General features: G+C 43.5%; 1 protein-coding gene across 2 annotated transcripts in view; it reads right to left on the bottom strand.

Annotated features, from left to right (window-relative positions):
- Positions 1–5,377: 5,377 nt before the first annotated feature.
- The window catches only part of SEL1L3 (SEL1L family member 3), an 85,114-nt gene continuing 74,626 nt past the window's right edge, over positions 5,378–15,865 (bottom strand). Inside the window, exons 20-24 of one of the 2 annotated variants that reach the window (XM_082653246.1) lie at positions 15,752–15,785; positions 15,658–15,670; positions 14,718–14,820; positions 14,563–14,635; positions 5,378–6,363 (exon numbers count right to left, since the gene is read on the bottom strand). In XM_082653246.1, the coding sequence (XP_082509372.1) occupies positions 6,224–6,363; positions 14,563–14,635; positions 14,718–14,820; positions 15,658–15,670; positions 15,752–15,785 (363 nt within the window). In that variant the 3' untranslated portion in view covers positions 5,378–6,223. Of the gene's footprint in view, positions 6,364–14,562; positions 14,636–14,717; positions 14,821–15,657; positions 15,786–15,865 lie in introns of both variants that reach the window. The other variant, XM_082653247.1, reaches the window with a different exon arrangement.

The following is a 15,865-nucleotide window of genomic DNA, read 5'->3' as shown; positions in this document are numbered from 1 at the left end:
TTGCCTTTCTATAATGACTAATGATGTTGAGTATATTTTCAGTGTGCTTATTTACCATCCCTATAGCCAGCTTGATGAGGAGGTTATTTTGTTCAGTTTGTTTCCCCTTTTTTTGTATTGCGTTTCTGGTCTTCTCTTATTGAGTTACAAGAGTTCATTACATATGCTATATTCAAGTCCTCTGTCATTACATTTTTTGCAGATATAGTCTCCCAGTTTGTGGCTTGCCTTTTCATTTTTGTAACAGTGTCTTTTGAAGAGCAAGAGTTTCTCATTTTGATCAAGTCCAATTTACTGATATTTTTATTTATAATTCATGTTTTTTGTGTCCTACATAAAAAAATCTTTGCCAAATTCAAGGATATTGGTATTTTCTTCTACAAGTCTTATAATTTTAGTCTGTACATTTGGATCTAGGACCCATTTTGAGCTAATTTTTATATATGGTGTGAGGGAAGGATTAGGTTAATTTTTTATTTTTTTGCTTTTGGCTATCAAGTTGTTTTATGAAAAGATCTTTTTTTCTGTAAGGCAGATACATTTTTTGGCAAATTTGTTGAAAATCAATTGACCGTATATATGTGGGAATTTCTGGAATCTCTATTCTTTCCCATTTATTTGTCTATTTTTATGGCAATACCACACTCACTGTCTTAATAACTGTAGCTTTATAATAAGCCTAAAATCAAGTAGTGTAATTCCTCCAGTTTTGTTCCTTTTTTTAAAACACTGCTTTAGCTATTCTAGGTCCTTTGCATTTCCATATAAATTTTAGAATCAGCTTGACAATTTCTACCAAAACATCCTGCTGAGATTTTGATTGTTATTGCATTAAATCTGTAAGTCAATTTGAAGAGGATCAACATTTTGAAAATATTGTCTTTTGATCCATGAACATAGTATATATCTCCATTTTATTTAGGCTTTGCTTAATTTTTCTCAGTAATGCTCTTAGTTTTCAGAATACAGATCTCATAAATTTTTTGTTAAATTCACCCCTGGGTATTTTATATTATCTGAGACTGTGTGTTGTTTTTCACTCCATCCATCCACCATATCCATTCTCCAACTGATGGACATTCAGGCTGCTCCATCTCCTTGCTCTCTCAAATAATGCTGTGAGAAATATCCTCCCTCATATTGGACCTGTGCAGTTTGTGGAGCCCATACTCAGGAGGGCTTGCTGAGTCATAGATACTTAATTTCACCATTACTGCCATATTACTCACCAGTTCGCCCTGCCAGTGGCTAGTCATGGGAGTAACTATTTCCCCATATCCTCAGGGTATTACGTGTCTTTCTCATTTTTGCAAAAATGATGGATATGAAGTTATAACTTTTGATTTTAATTCATATTTCTTTGACTTCAAGCCAGGTTGAGCAGCTCTTTATCTATTTGTAAGTCATTAAATTTTCTCCATTCATGAACTACCTGATCACAGGTTTCAAATATTTTTACTACTGGGTTTTCTGTTTGTTGTCATGGTTGATTAGCATGCATTCCTAGTACATTTTGGATATTGATCCTTTGTGGTGTTGGATGTTGCAAATGCCTTCTTCCAGTCTGTCACCAATCCACCAAATTTGACTGTGGTAGATTTTTTTGAATAAAAATCCTTCATTTTTGAAGAGGGGAAATCTATATATTGTTTTAAAAAACCTTTTCTCATTCAAAATGTGTAAAATATTCTCCTACTATTTCCCCTACCAGCCTTGCAGTTCTACTTTTCACAGTTAAATCTTTAATTTCTTTGGGATTTTAAAAATAAAGGACATGAGGTACAGTTTCAGTCTTATTTTTCTGCATATGATTGGCCAATTTCCTAATTCTACTTATTTTTTTTTAATTTACTTATTTATTTTTGGCTGCATTGGGTCTTTGTTGCTGCACACGGGCTTTCTCTAGTTGAGGAGAATGGGGGCTAGTCCCCGTTGCAGTACATGGGCTTCTCATTGTGGTGGCTTCTCTGGTTGTGGAGCGTGGGCTCTAAGTGCACGGGCTTCAGTAGTTGTGGCACGCAGGCTCAGTAGTTGTGGCTCACGGGCTCTAAAGTGCAGGCTCAGTAGTTGTGGCACATGGGCTTAGTTGCTCCGTGACATGTGGAATCTGCCAAGACCAGGGTTCGAACCCGTGTCCCCTGCATTGGCAGGCGGATTTTTAACCATTGCGCCACCAGGGAAGTCCTCTACATACTTCAAATTAAAAAATTTTCTTGGTAAAATCAAGTGAATTCATTGTTAGGTTAATTACTAGACTTTTTATAACTGTATTACTATTGTAAATGAAATAATTTAATTTACAAGATTTACTATTTTATTAAATATTTGTTTTTAACAAATATACTTCTTTAATATTTTATCTTTTAGTTACTTGTTGGTGTAGGAAAATACTATTTTTTCCCTTTTTTTTTTGGCTGTGCCACGTGGCTTGCAGGATCCTAGTTCCCTGAACAGGGATCAATCCCGCGCCCTTGGCAGTGAAAGCACAGAGTCCTAACCGCTAAACCACCAGGGAATTCCTGAAAATACTATTTTTTAATTGACATTTTATCCTGCAACATTTTTGGGCACTTTATTGGGACTTCAAATGACTCACAACTTGGCATTTTCCTCTATCAGAGAGTGGAAAGAAAGACTACCATTTCCCCAGTTCCCGGGGGCTTTGCAGTGACTAAGCAGTAGATGAATTTGGGGGTCTCTCTCAAGCTTGCCAAAATAAAGTCATTATGAATGAAGAGAAGCAAGTCCAAAGCATGGATACTAAATTCAAATACCTACGTGGGCTAAGTTTAAACAGCAGGGAATAGTGGAGACTGGGGCAAAGCAGAAAGCACAAGTTCCGTCTAAAAGGAGCCGACCTACTCAGCTTCAGCTAATTCTTACCATGCAGCAATGAAAGCCCAGTTTTTTCACATCTGTAGATTTTTCTAGGAAAAGCCTCAAATCATTGATTTTAAGATAACAACTTAATCAAATTTTTAAAAATCTTGGCTGGACCAAAGAGATCACATCTGTGTGCTAGCTCGTTTCACATCTACAGGGCTGCACCCTCTGGTCTAAGAATGTCCCAAGGGGAGGGGACAATAGGGAAGTAACTGAATATCATCTCTGGACCCCATCCTCCCATTCCTTTTTCCCTCCCCCACCCCTACCCCATTGTCTTCACTGTGCAGGGTTCTATTCCAGCTAGCTTGGACATCAGCCTTCTGGGAACTGAGTTTAGAACTTGAGGAGAGAAGATGGAGGTTGAGGCTGGGCCCACATCATACTGCCTGAGAACTCCCAAGAGAACGGGAGCCTAAGCTGGGACAGGACTCGATAGGTGACCTACCGGCTTCACCTGAAGTGGTTTGGCACTGGAACCACACAGCTCTTTCCAGCATCAGCTGGGGTGAGCTTGTTTGGGCAATTGTCTCAGATCAAAATGGCTCCCACAAGTCCACATTCTGGACCTGAACCAACCTTCCCTGGTGTTTTAGGTTGGTATTATGGGCTGAATTGTGTCCTCCCAAAATGCATATACTTAAGTCCTAACCCCCAGTACCACAGAAGGCAGAATGTGACTGTATTTGGAGGCAGGGCCTTTAAAGAGATCATTAAGGTAAAATGAGGTCACTAGGATGGGCCCTGATCCAACAGGACTGGTGTCATAAGAGGAGGAGATTAGGACCCAGACACACACACAAGGAAAGACTGTATAAAGATACTGGAAGAAGACAGCCATCTACAAGCCAAGGGAGAGGCCTCAGAAGAAACCAGCCTGCTGACACCTTGATCTTGGACTTCCATTCTCCATACTGCAGGAAATGAATTCTGTTGTTTAAGCCACCCGGTCTGTGCTATTTTGATATGGCAGCTCTAGGAGACTAATATAGTTGTGTTCTTGTAGACAGATTCTGAGGGCAGGGCTGTGTGTGAAGGTTTACAGGAGCAATGTCAGGAAATCCCGTGTGAGAACAAGGAAGGCGGAACTGGGCAGAGGGAGAAATTGAGCTATAATGAATGTGCCACCAAGGTGGTGCTCTGGAGCTGGGACGGCCCTTCAAGGACGGTTCCAAATCGAGGAAAGGGGCCTTTGTTCTCCTACATCAGTCATTGTCAAGGTGAAGGAGGGGTGGGTATTTTGCCCCCCAAAGAACATTGGGTAATGTCTGGAGACAGTTTTGGCTATCACACCAGGGGACTGGGTGTGTGCATGGACACTGGGGGAGCGGGTGCATGCACTACTGGCATCTAGTGGGTAGAGACCAGTGATGTTGCTGCCATACAGCCTAATGCCCAAGACAGCGCCCACCCCCCACCCCCGTCACCCCGCAACAAAGAGCCACCTGGCCCTAAATGTCAATAGTGCTGAGATTGAAAAAGCCTCCTGACGTCAGCAAGTGCTGAGCTGCTCTGGCCAGGAGTTAACCTTGGGCAGACCCCTGCTGCTGACGGCAGTTCCCAGTGAGGGGTGCAGCTGTGAACTTTCAGCAACCTCTGCTCCCAGCAGCTGGGGAATGGGTGTGTTTGCCATGAAGAGGATCTAGGCAGACCAAAGGGCACTTGATCTGGCCCCTCAGACTTCTCTCTCTAATAACGGTAACACCCAACCACGTTCAGGGCACTGTCCTGTGAGTTTTACCTATGTTATCCTCTTAAGCCTCACGAAAAGCCCAAGAGGTGGATCTTATGGCCCCTGTTTTGTAAAACAGTAATCCAAGACTCAGAGAGGTTAATCACTCACCCAAGATTACTGAGCTGGTAAGCTACCGAACCAGAATTTGAATCCAGGGCTGTCCGACTCCAAAGTCTGGCTCTTTCGCAAGCAGGAAGGACAACCTTTCCTAAAACAAGAGCAGTACACATAGCATACAGAGGAGAGAGAGGATGGAGAGAAAGAGACTTAACCCAGAACTGATAAAGATCCAGCCTCACAACAGCCAGAACCCTGAAACAATGGCTGATACTGTGCAAACATTTCAGGGGCCAGACCCTGAGCTCGGGCTTCTGGGAGAGAGGCCTCCTGCCACCTCTCTATCCGGAAACGTTAATGGTTACCAGAATTAATCCCTCTGATGAGGGGACATTTTTTGCCTCCTTGAAGAAAATGCATGGACCTTAGGACTTTGTGTGATGACAACAGTAACGATGCAAAACGAAACAGTAATTATGAAAAAGGAAATAAAGACACTTCCCAGGAGACAATGCTATAAAAATAATTTTTATTTGCTACTGTAACTAAAGTAGTGCAAAGAGTAGTTTGGACCCACAGTATTGCAATTTATTTACTACCTTAGCAGCATACAGCGTAGACAGTCTGCTCTTCCCCTTCCTCCCTCTCTATCCGTCCCCCCCAACCCACCCACCCACCCACCCACACACACACACACACACACACACACACACACACACACACATATACACACACACGCCCCTATGGAGACGCAGGCAGGCATAAAGGGCGGGGAATGAGACTATGAGCTAAAGGCTTGTTTCCTGCGTATTCCACTGCTGCCAGTCTATTCTAATGGGCAATTCATGGAAAAGACTAGACCTAAATACTAAGAATTTTCTAAATGTTATTTCATGGATTGCAATTGAAAGGTAAACGATATCCAACAGTGTCATTAAATGATTCGGAAGCACTACAGCCCTAGAAAAATTCAAGAAGAAAAATGTAAACCCAATTTACAAAGCCATCCCCTTCCCTGTATTTCCAGCCTTAACCCATTATTTCAAGGTGCCTTAGAATTGCTGGGTCTTGGATGTCACATGGAAATCTGTCCATGGGACTGCGAGGGGTAGGGCAGTGGCAAACACACACACCAAATATTATCTAACTGGTAGAGAAGTCACAATCTTCTGTTTTTTAATAATAGGGAATGAACAAGGGGCTAAGATTCTTAAAATCCATCTCAGTGTATAAGGATTCGAATACGCCACAAGGCACACTCTGACTCCCTCATACACACAGTCATTAGAAATGGACATCTGCAGTGACCCGCTTAACCTCCCCGACATGTCCCTGTGATCAGGATGCTCCTTGTATTTGTTTGATAACCTTTGGTATAACCACTGTCTGCTCTGGGTATTTCTTTGATTTTAAAAAAAAAAGACACCAAGTGCAAAATTCACATCCAGTTGACAAGACATTTAAGGTGTATAATGCCCCAGCCCCAGCTATCCAATACCAGCTGTTGAAAGGATTCTCTCTCATCTGGAGAGACATGGAGTGCACAGTTCACCCACGTGGCTCCGGGTTGCTGGTGACAGTGGGCTGGTCCTGAGCAGAGGCGCCTGCAGCTGGAGTCACAGCTGGACTTGCAGCAGGGGCAGTAGGGTCTCGGGGAGCCCGGGCTGGTGTCGGATGGGAACCACTGGCTGCAGAGACACATGCACAACAAGTGCTGAATATTCAAAACAGTACGTGCAGTACACACAGCCACACCTAGACCCTTGCAAGCCAGGAGAGACGCTTCTAGACTAGTGGTCCTGGCACTAACTGGATGAGCAACTTTGGACCCATTATCTAGGTTCTTTGGACTTTGGTGTCCCCTCCTGTAAAATGGTAGGTTGAAACAGATGTGCAAAGATTTCTGGGATTCTAAGTCCTGAATTTATTCTGTGACTTTACAGGGGTGTGTAAATATTAAGAAAGAGAGAGAGAAAAAGAAAGAAAGAAAGAAAGAAAGAAAGAAAGAAAGGAAGGAAGGAAGGAAGGAAGGAAGGAAGGAAGGAAGGAAGGAAGGAAGAAAGAAAAGAAAGGCGGGGAGAGGAAGGGAGGGAGGGAGGGAGGGAGGAAGGAAGGAAGGAAAGAAGGAACTCCTTGGTCTATGTTTCCTATGGTCATATCTCTTTTTTTCACTTAGTATTGATGCAATGCAAGCTCTGGATTACACCAATCAATCAGAAAGAGTGTTGGTTTTATTCACATTCTGATTCCATTTGGATGATATGCCAAATTTGATTTAAATTGAATTCTTTAAGTAAATGTGTATACATTTTGGAAAACATAATTACTAGGTTTAATTGTTTTTCAACCTACCTTCAGTAAGGAGGCTGAACCACAATAAAGGTTAGGGAAGCTTACAAAGTTTTATACTTTATGGCAATAGCTTTCAAGTGGGGGTAATTTCGACTCCCGGGGACAGTTGGCAATGTCGGTGGACATTTTTGTTGTCACAGCTGGAGGATGGGGTGCTGCTGGCATTTAGTGGGTAGAAGCCAGGGGTGTTGCTAAGCGTCCTAAAATGCCTGGGCCAGCCCCCCTCCTGAACGAAGAATGACCCAGCTCCAAATATCACTAGTGCTGAGGCCCACACACCTGCTTTATGTACTAAGGCTGTGAAGTATCCTGTCCATAAGACTGTGGGCTCTGGGACCCGGCTGCTCTGCCCTTTATCAGTTATGTGACCTTGGACAAGTTACCTACTCTCCTTCTGCCTCTAACAAATGGAGAAAATAAGAATATCTGTACCTTATTTTGCTCTTATAAGGATTAGATGAGTTAACGTATATAGGGTTTTTAGAACAGTGTCTGGCTTGCCTAGGTACTCAACAGATGTTAGCTCTTACTACTAGTGACCTGGTTTACCATGGAAATGTGCTGATTTATCAATTTCTGGGGCCTCGCTTGCAGGACTGATGAAAAAGTTGGGGTGTTTGTTTCTGGGATGCTTTATAGTCCAGTTTTAGACCCCAGTAGCCTATGAAAATAGCCAAAACTTTGAAGCCAGAAAGCCCAGAGTCACATGGTCCTTACAGTTACCAGCTGAGTGATATTGAGCAAGTTACTTAACCTCTCTGAGCTTCAGTTTCTCTATCTGCAAAGCGGCGGTACCAGCCTGCAGGGGTGTGTGACATACAGCTAGCACAGTGGCCATGGTTTGTGCGAACAATTGCCTTTAATCAGTGCTCTTAAGCTCAGCAGTCCTTGAGTCTCATACCATTTTCAGTAGGTGGGACTATTCTTAAAGGTTCCCAAATGTCCATCCTGAAATGTATCGACCTATAGAAGATGCCATCACTTGTTGACCATCTGACTTCTAGATAAGCTCTTCAAGATTTCCACCTGCAAGAGGCTATACTAGGAAATTCCGGAACGGGCTCCAAAGCCTCTGACCTTTTTGAATATGTAAAGGAATTCTCCAAGGAACCCCTTCCAATAGCTACAGAAAACCTCGTGAATCCAGAGACTGTTCTGAAAGAACAGGATAGTGGTGGCGGTGCGGAGGGGGCCCAGGTGTTGCATAATGATGTGACGCTTCTAGGTCAAAGCCATCACTCTGGCAGGTGATCTAACCGCAGCAGGGACCATGAGACCCAGTGATGCGGCACAAAGACCATTTGCTGGAGTCAGGAGACCCGTTCTGGGCAAGTCTCATTTATCTACCACTAATAGGTGACTTAGGGGTAGATACAGAATGGCAGACATTTGAGTCCTAAAATGCTTGAATCTCACAGGCTTTGGTTTCCTCATCTGTGAATTGAGGGGCTTGGATTAAATGGTGTCCAAGACTTCTTGGGTCCTAACAGTTATCTTTCTGATGATTCTCTGAGGAAGTTAATGAAGTACTAAGGCACGTATTTTTCCTTTTCAAGCTCAGGGAAATGTTTAAATCACCATGGTAACAAGATAAATCAGCAATCAGTTTTCTGATTAAAACAAAAAAAGTGCCACTGTGTAAATGTAGAAGGAATGCATAATTAGCATCTCCACCACTGAAATCTTCTTGTCAGAGCATAACAAAAATGCTCGATGTTTCGGCAGTAAGTTTGTTATTATCCACGTGAGAACTCTCCCATTTCCAGCAGCAGTTTGCAATCACTGGACAAACCCCCCAACAGCCCGTCATAATTTTCAAGTGGCCTCTTTGTCTCTGATCACCTGGAATCTGTCCTAATGTGATTACCGGATTAGAATCAAGGTAATGAGGAAAATCCGTGTGCTGCTTCAAAAATTACAGTCTATTCCTGAGTCAAAAGCGATTTTTGGATTATTTGCTGCTTGAGGGACCATTTTCTGTACATTAGTGAGAATGATAAAGAGCCGGCCCTGAGCTGGCAGACTGCAGCCCACGGGCCTCAGGTGGCTCGCTGCCTGTTTCTGTATGGCTTGCAATCTAAGCATGGTTTTTGCATTTTGAAATGGTTGAATAAAAATCAAGAGAAGAGTACTATTTTGTGACATGTGAGAAACACGTGAGATTCAAATCTTCATGTCCACGATAACGTTTTATTGGAGACCAGCCATATCATTTGTTTTCCTGTATTGTCAATGGCTGCTTTTGCACTCTAATGAAAGTTGAGTAGTTGTGACAGAGATGGCCCTCAAAGCCCCAAATGTCTATTATCTGGCCCTTTACAGAAAAAAATTGGCCAACCTCTGTTGTGGACCACTGCAGGGGAAATATCTGCTTGCCAGTTGACCAGATGGGAGCATAAAAGAAAGACGAATAGGAGAGAATATATTGGGTGAATCCAGAGATAATAGACTATTTACAAAGATGAAGCGGTGGTGGGGGGGTAAGGAGGTGAGGGAGGGAAGCTCTGGAAATCATATACTATGAATAAGATCTAATCTACTTCATTTGGGCCTCTGGATCCAGCAGGGACCAGTCCACGTATAAGATCCATGTCATTTAAACATTTCTTGTGAGTAAAGATACTGGGAGGGCAGCAAGGGTAATGAGATAGGAGAAAAGAAACATCTCACCATTAAATCACTCTGACTTTAAGGCTGCTGCTTTTTGCATGAGTATCACTTTGTGACATTTTACTGTAATTTTAGTACCTCATTAACTGGAAATGTAGAGGACAGGAAAAGAGTAGGAAAAGGTTTAATTGATCTTGTTCATATCATCTTACTCTTTTTAAAAGACCACTTGGCTAACCACTTAGGCAAAAAGGATGAGTTGGCTTAAATTATGAATGTTTTGAATAGGCTGACATTGGTTTAAAAGGTGAGCATGTCATGCCCAGAGCTGGTAGTTCTGCAGATCTTGCTCTATACTGTGTATTCTATTTAGACACAAAGTTTACAATAACACGAGGAAGGCAGGACTCTCTCTGAAGCGGTCTTTTACATTTTCTCCCTCTATTCTTCCCTTTACCTTCCGCCAGGCAGCCAGCCACGCTCCATGTCTTTTCAGTCTCAGGGGAGATATGGTTCTAGACGTACTTTACTTTGGGATTTTTTGTTTTTCCCAAAGCCTGGGTCAATTAAAGCAATTATGCTTGGCATCCTTGACAGGGAGGGGGAGAGGGAAAGTGCTTAAGAGATGAAATGAGGCAGGGAAAGGAGGTTTCTGGAGTGTGGGAAAGTGGCTAAGTCTGGCTGTGGGTGTACCCCAGCAGAGCCCTCACCTTGCCCTTCAGCGACCTGAGAAAGGAAGACCTGGCAGAAAAAAAAAGGCTAAGGTGCTCAGCTTTGGCAAAGACAATGGGACTTGTAGGTGACCCAGAAGCTGCGAAGCCGACGGACCTGGAAGGATGGCGTAGGCCCAGGGCAATGTGTATTCTGCTATCAGACTGGTGACCATCTGAGTAGTTAGTGCTACCAAAAACCCAGGGACCTTTGCACGTCCCTGGGAGGCATCAGCTTCAAGAAAGACTGAGCTGCCTGGTAGTATGCAAGCTAGGAATCAAAATCAAGTTCCCTCAAAGGAAATAAAAGAGACTTTTTTGCATACGTAATACTTTTTGTGGGCTTGTTTTGGTACGCTAGCTAGACTAGTCAGTATTTTTGTTTAGCTGTTTTTTAAAAAAGAGCTTTATGTTTTAGAAAGAGTCTAATAGCATAGAAAAGCATGCTAGTCTCTGGTAGTGGTGTCTGCTACTTACTGAGGTAAACCAAGCTCTTTAAGTGTAGGCGCTACCTGGTGTCAGCGTACTTTAATTGCAAGTAAAATGCCCTAGAGGGCATTACTCCTTAGGAGCTACTGGGCTAACATTTCTTGAGTTTTAAATACTTTACTCAGTGTTCCCTCATTGGGTTCTCTCAACTACAATACGACACAGGTGTACTACTAATTCTGCTGTTTTAGAGAACAGGAAACTAAGGCACAGAGAAGGTCCCTCCCTTGCCCAAGGTCACACAGCTAGTGACAGGCCAGCATCTTAGCGCTCTGTGCTGTTAGCTACTGTCCCACACCGCTAGCCTTCTGAACACAGGACAGTTTACTGTGGCAAGTGTGGTGACGTGTTGATTATATATCACAAAGCGTATAAACTCAGGAGGAAAATGAAGGTAGTTGGAGCTGAACGCAAAATGGATGGACAGCTCAATTTAAAGGTTTGGCCATAAATCATTAGTTTTTAGAAACAACTGACTGGAAAAAGTGCAAATCACAAAATGACAGAGATCCCTAACTTAGAGCCCACTCCTCCTACCCAGCACCTTAAGGGAGGCTCTTAACTCTCAAATCCTGTCCCTCTCTGCTCTGGCAGTCTCCGCTCTAGGCTGCATTCCTGTGCCGGCTTAACCACGGCCAGGGTTACCACCAACATCTACTACATCCGTCACCTTCCCACGGGGTGGCTCATGGACCTCGGGCACCAGCTCCTCGGAGAGACGCCCGCGATAGAAATTCTGCCCGCTGAGAGACCCCTGCAGTGCTTCTCTGCTGCTTTTCTATGCTTCCAGCCCCCTTGCCCCATTGTCCAGTCACTGATGGAGTACCCTCTTACTTCAAAGTCATTGACAAATTTGCACTTATATGGAGGACTTTAAAAATAGGAAAATAATTTACTACATATTTTAATTCAACACTAGTCCTAACAGGGCTGGTATGTACCACTGGAGGGGCACATTTTGGAAATATGTGGAGACTCCTTTTTTTTTTTTAACTTCTATGCCCTTATGACTCTAAGTGTGTGGAACAGCATCGTGAATGTAACCTGAAACCTTGTGAGAAATGCAGGATCTCAGAGGCCACCCACAGACCGACTGACTTAGAATCTGCATTTAACCAGATCCCTGTGTGATTCCTGTGCACACTGAAATTAAGAAGTGCGGGGCTAGAATTTACATATTGAAATACATATTATTTTATTATAATTACTTTCTTTTTATTTCTCCTTTATATTGCTGTTTAGGGCATTATTTTTAAAACTAAGTGTGTAGGCAGATTACTTGTCATTCATTTCAAGGTACCAAAAAAATGTGTTAAAAAATACATCTTATGTAAGGGGACAGTGGGTCAGAGGCAGATGGTAGCCACTGTTTTAGAGTATTATAAGTGTGAAAAAGTTCAGAAGTCTGCTGCCCTACATCCTTTCATGGACTCTATTTTGTGATTTTGGGCAGACCACGGCATTCCTTTAGCCCCATTTCTTCATCTGTAAGATGAAGGGCATAGAATTAAATTATTTTTAAGATCCTATCCAGACTTCTCCAATGCTCACCGAAGGGAAGAGGTATGTACAGGAAGAAGCAAGTGAAAGAGTTTGAAAAAAATGAAAAACAAATGAGTGAAAGAGCAAAGGATACACAGGAAGGGGAAAGTATATCAAAAGGCAGGAGGGACAGGGAGATGGGAATGTGGAAGGACTGATAACGAAGCTATGGAAAAAGGAAAAAACGACGACTTCTGATAAAAGCCATTCCACCAGCCCATGAATTTTCATGGCTACCAGCTGGCATAAAATGAGAAAGACAATTTTCAGCTCCTCTAACAGAATTGCATTTGTAATAATCATAACAATATTTCTACAGAGTAAAAAAGACAAAGATAATTTGAAATGGAAAACACTGACAAGATGCAAAATAAATGCGCTATACCTGGGAACAAATTTAGGGATGGGACAGAATTTGCATGAGGAAAACTTACCAGCTGGCGTGCTACAGGGCATCAAACCTGGAAGGGCTTTTTAAATCTTATTTATTTATTTTGCAGTACGCGGGCCTCTCACTGTTGTGGCCTCTCCCATTGCGGAGCACAGGCTCCGGATGCGCAGGCTCAGTGGCCATGGCTTACAGGCCCAGCCGCTCCGCGGCATGTAGGATCTTCCCGGACCGGGGCACGAACCCGTGTCCCCTGCATCGGCAGGTGGACTCTCAACCACTGCGCCACCAGGGAAGCCCTGGAAGGGCTTTTGGTGGTTCCTTGTTAACCTCCTCAGATAAATGGGGGAAAATGACTCCGTATTAGCCTCTCCGAACAGTGGCTTCTGTCTCACCATCAAATCTGTGCTGAAATGCACTTCTTTTGCTTTTCATTATCTGCTACACAAATAATGGCTGTGCCGATGCTCAAATGCCATGTCCAGCCCTAATGTATCCATTTGTAAATGTCCCTGTTGGTCTTTGTGAGTGATTCTGTCCTTCTGTAGCTTCCAAGATGGTTGGGAATTGGAATTCTCCCCTGAGAGATGTTTGCAAATTTCAGTACCTACTAAGTGTGAGATCATAAATGATGGGACCAAGGCCTTCCTCTGACTCAGCTTATGATCTCATAGGGAAGATAAACATGACAGTTAACATTATTGAGAGGGTTTTATATGCCGAATAAATACAACCGCTAACATTTTGGTGTCATGTGTATTTTTTTCACTGAACTCTCCTAACAACCCTGAGAAGTAGCTACTATTATAACTTCATTTTATTGATGAGAAATTGGGGGATCAGGAAAGTGAAATAACTGGCCATAAGTCACACAGCTAATGAAGAGCTAAGCCTGGACTCTAAACCTAGCTAGAAAGGACTGGGGTGCCTATCTCCTTAACTACTGCCCTACACTAGCTCAGAAAAGAAATAGTGACTAGTAGAATCCACACTAGACTAACTGCTGGCTCTACTGTCCCCCTCGGCCCCTCCCTCTGAATCTCAGTGGCTGGGTATTTTTACTCATCACAAGTGCTTGTTTATTATCTTACACATTTGATTCCTCGACTGGGATAAACAGGAAGACTTCGTGCTAGAGGGGGCCTCAGAACTGGGTTTTAAGACACACAAGGTATCGTTTTGATAGCAGGTGTACTTTGAATTGGAGAAGACATTTTTGTTCAATTTCTTAAGCACCTTATTTTAAAAAATCCTTGCTTACTTTGAAAAATGTAACAATAATTGGAGCCTTCCATCAGCCAGAGATTACGAGACAGCCCTAGGGGTAACCACATGTGAACGATCCTCCTAACGAAAGGAAGCAGAATGGCTAAGGAGGGAGAGTGTCATTTTTCTAGTAAGGAAAAAGAATCCCTATATATTTTTTTTAAGATTTTTTAGAATTAGTTAATTAATTTATTTAGTTTTGGCTGCATTGGGTGTTCGTTGCTGCGTGCAGGCTTTCTGTAGTTATGAAGAGCAGGGGCTACTCTTTTTTGCGGTGTGTGGGCTTCTCATTGTGGTGGCTTCTCTTGCGACAGAGCACGGGCTCTAGGCGCATGGGCTTCAGCAGTTGCAGCATGCGGGCTCAGTAGTTGTGGTGCACAGGCTTAGTTGCTCCGCAGCACGTAGGATCTTCCCGGACCAGGGCTCGAACCCGTATCCCCTGCATTGGCAGGAGGATTCTTAACCACTACGTCACCAGGGAAGTCCCTCCTACATTTTTTATATTGCCCTGGCTTTTTATAAATCTTTACCTGAGACAGACTGGCAATACTGCACGGTCCAGGCGATCAATGCAGACAGCAGGAAGGTTCCCAGAAAGTAGATCTGCAAACATCCAAAGCACATGTCAGATGACTGACCAAGGGTGGGGACCATGAGGACAGGGCTGAGGGGAGACAGTTCCTACCAGGGCAGAGTGCAGGGTGGCACCCCAGATAAGCCGGAGGTTAAGGTAAAGCCAGGCCAGGGAGCAGGGGCTGAAGGACTCCTCGCTGCTGTGGCTCCAGCACCTGCAGACAAAAAGCACAGTGTTGCCAAACGTTGGTAGCGTTACTTACGACCGATATTTGCAGATCCTCAAACCCACATCCTTCTGCTTTGGGTCAAATGAGCACATGTAAAATGAGAGAAAAAAGAAATAAAACCAGTTCTGAGGGGTGTGAGCCTGTGCTGAAATTCTAGGATCCTGGCAAACGTCTCAGAAAAAGGCCAGTCTTGTCCTTCATAAAAAGACAGGTCCAGGAGGCCCTTGTAGCACAGGAGCTGCCAAGGAACACTTTTATGTGAGTGTCTGTGTCCAAAGTCCAGACACTGGGATGCCTCCCTATCTTGCAGAAAAGCATCATCTTATTGGACACTTTATTTTTTCCACTCTCGTGGAAAAACTTAGTCAGCATTTTAACTTCAAATCAAGCACATTCTATATCTTAATCCTCAGATACTAGAAAAGGGAATTAAGTTTGGGTCCAGCTGAGTGTTCTCTAATCAGAACAAATCCTGAGCCCTTTATAACCACTGACATTAGAAAATAAGACCAAGGAGCTTCCCTGGTGGCGCAGTGGTTGAGAGTCCGCCTGCCGATGCAGGGGACACGGGCTCGTGCCCCGGTCCGGGAGGATCCCACGTGCCGCGGAGCGGCTGGGCCTGTGAGCCATGGCCGCTGAGCCTGCGCGTCCGGAGCCTGTGCTCCGCAACGGGAGAGGCCACAACAGTGAGAGGCCCGCGTATCGGGGAAAAATAAGAAGAAGAAGAAGAAAATAAGACCAAGGCTAACTTTAACCAAGAAGCAAACACCACCCACTTGTGTTCCTCCAGCTGCTACAGTATTAAAGAGGCTCTGAACTCACCTTTCGTACAGTTCTTGGAGGATGGAGATGTTATTAGAATGGATAGTCGGGTCAATTTCCAAGAAATCCAAAATATGATGTGGGATTATAGCACCTTCCTCAATTAGCAGGGCCAGGTTAAAAAATCCCTGAAAAGAAGCCACAAACCAAACTCATTCACTCCTTATAATAAAGCCTAGACGGACACTTCATCAGAATGTAAACTTTT

This window comes from Grampus griseus (genome assembly GCF_964374135.1).
Source record: "Grampus griseus genome assembly, chromosome: 4".
Taxonomy (NCBI): Eukaryota; Metazoa; Chordata; class Mammalia; order Artiodactyla; family Delphinidae; genus Grampus; species Grampus griseus.
The sequence above is the reverse complement of the archived record's forward strand: the minus strand, read 5'-3'. Positions and strand labels throughout refer to the sequence as shown.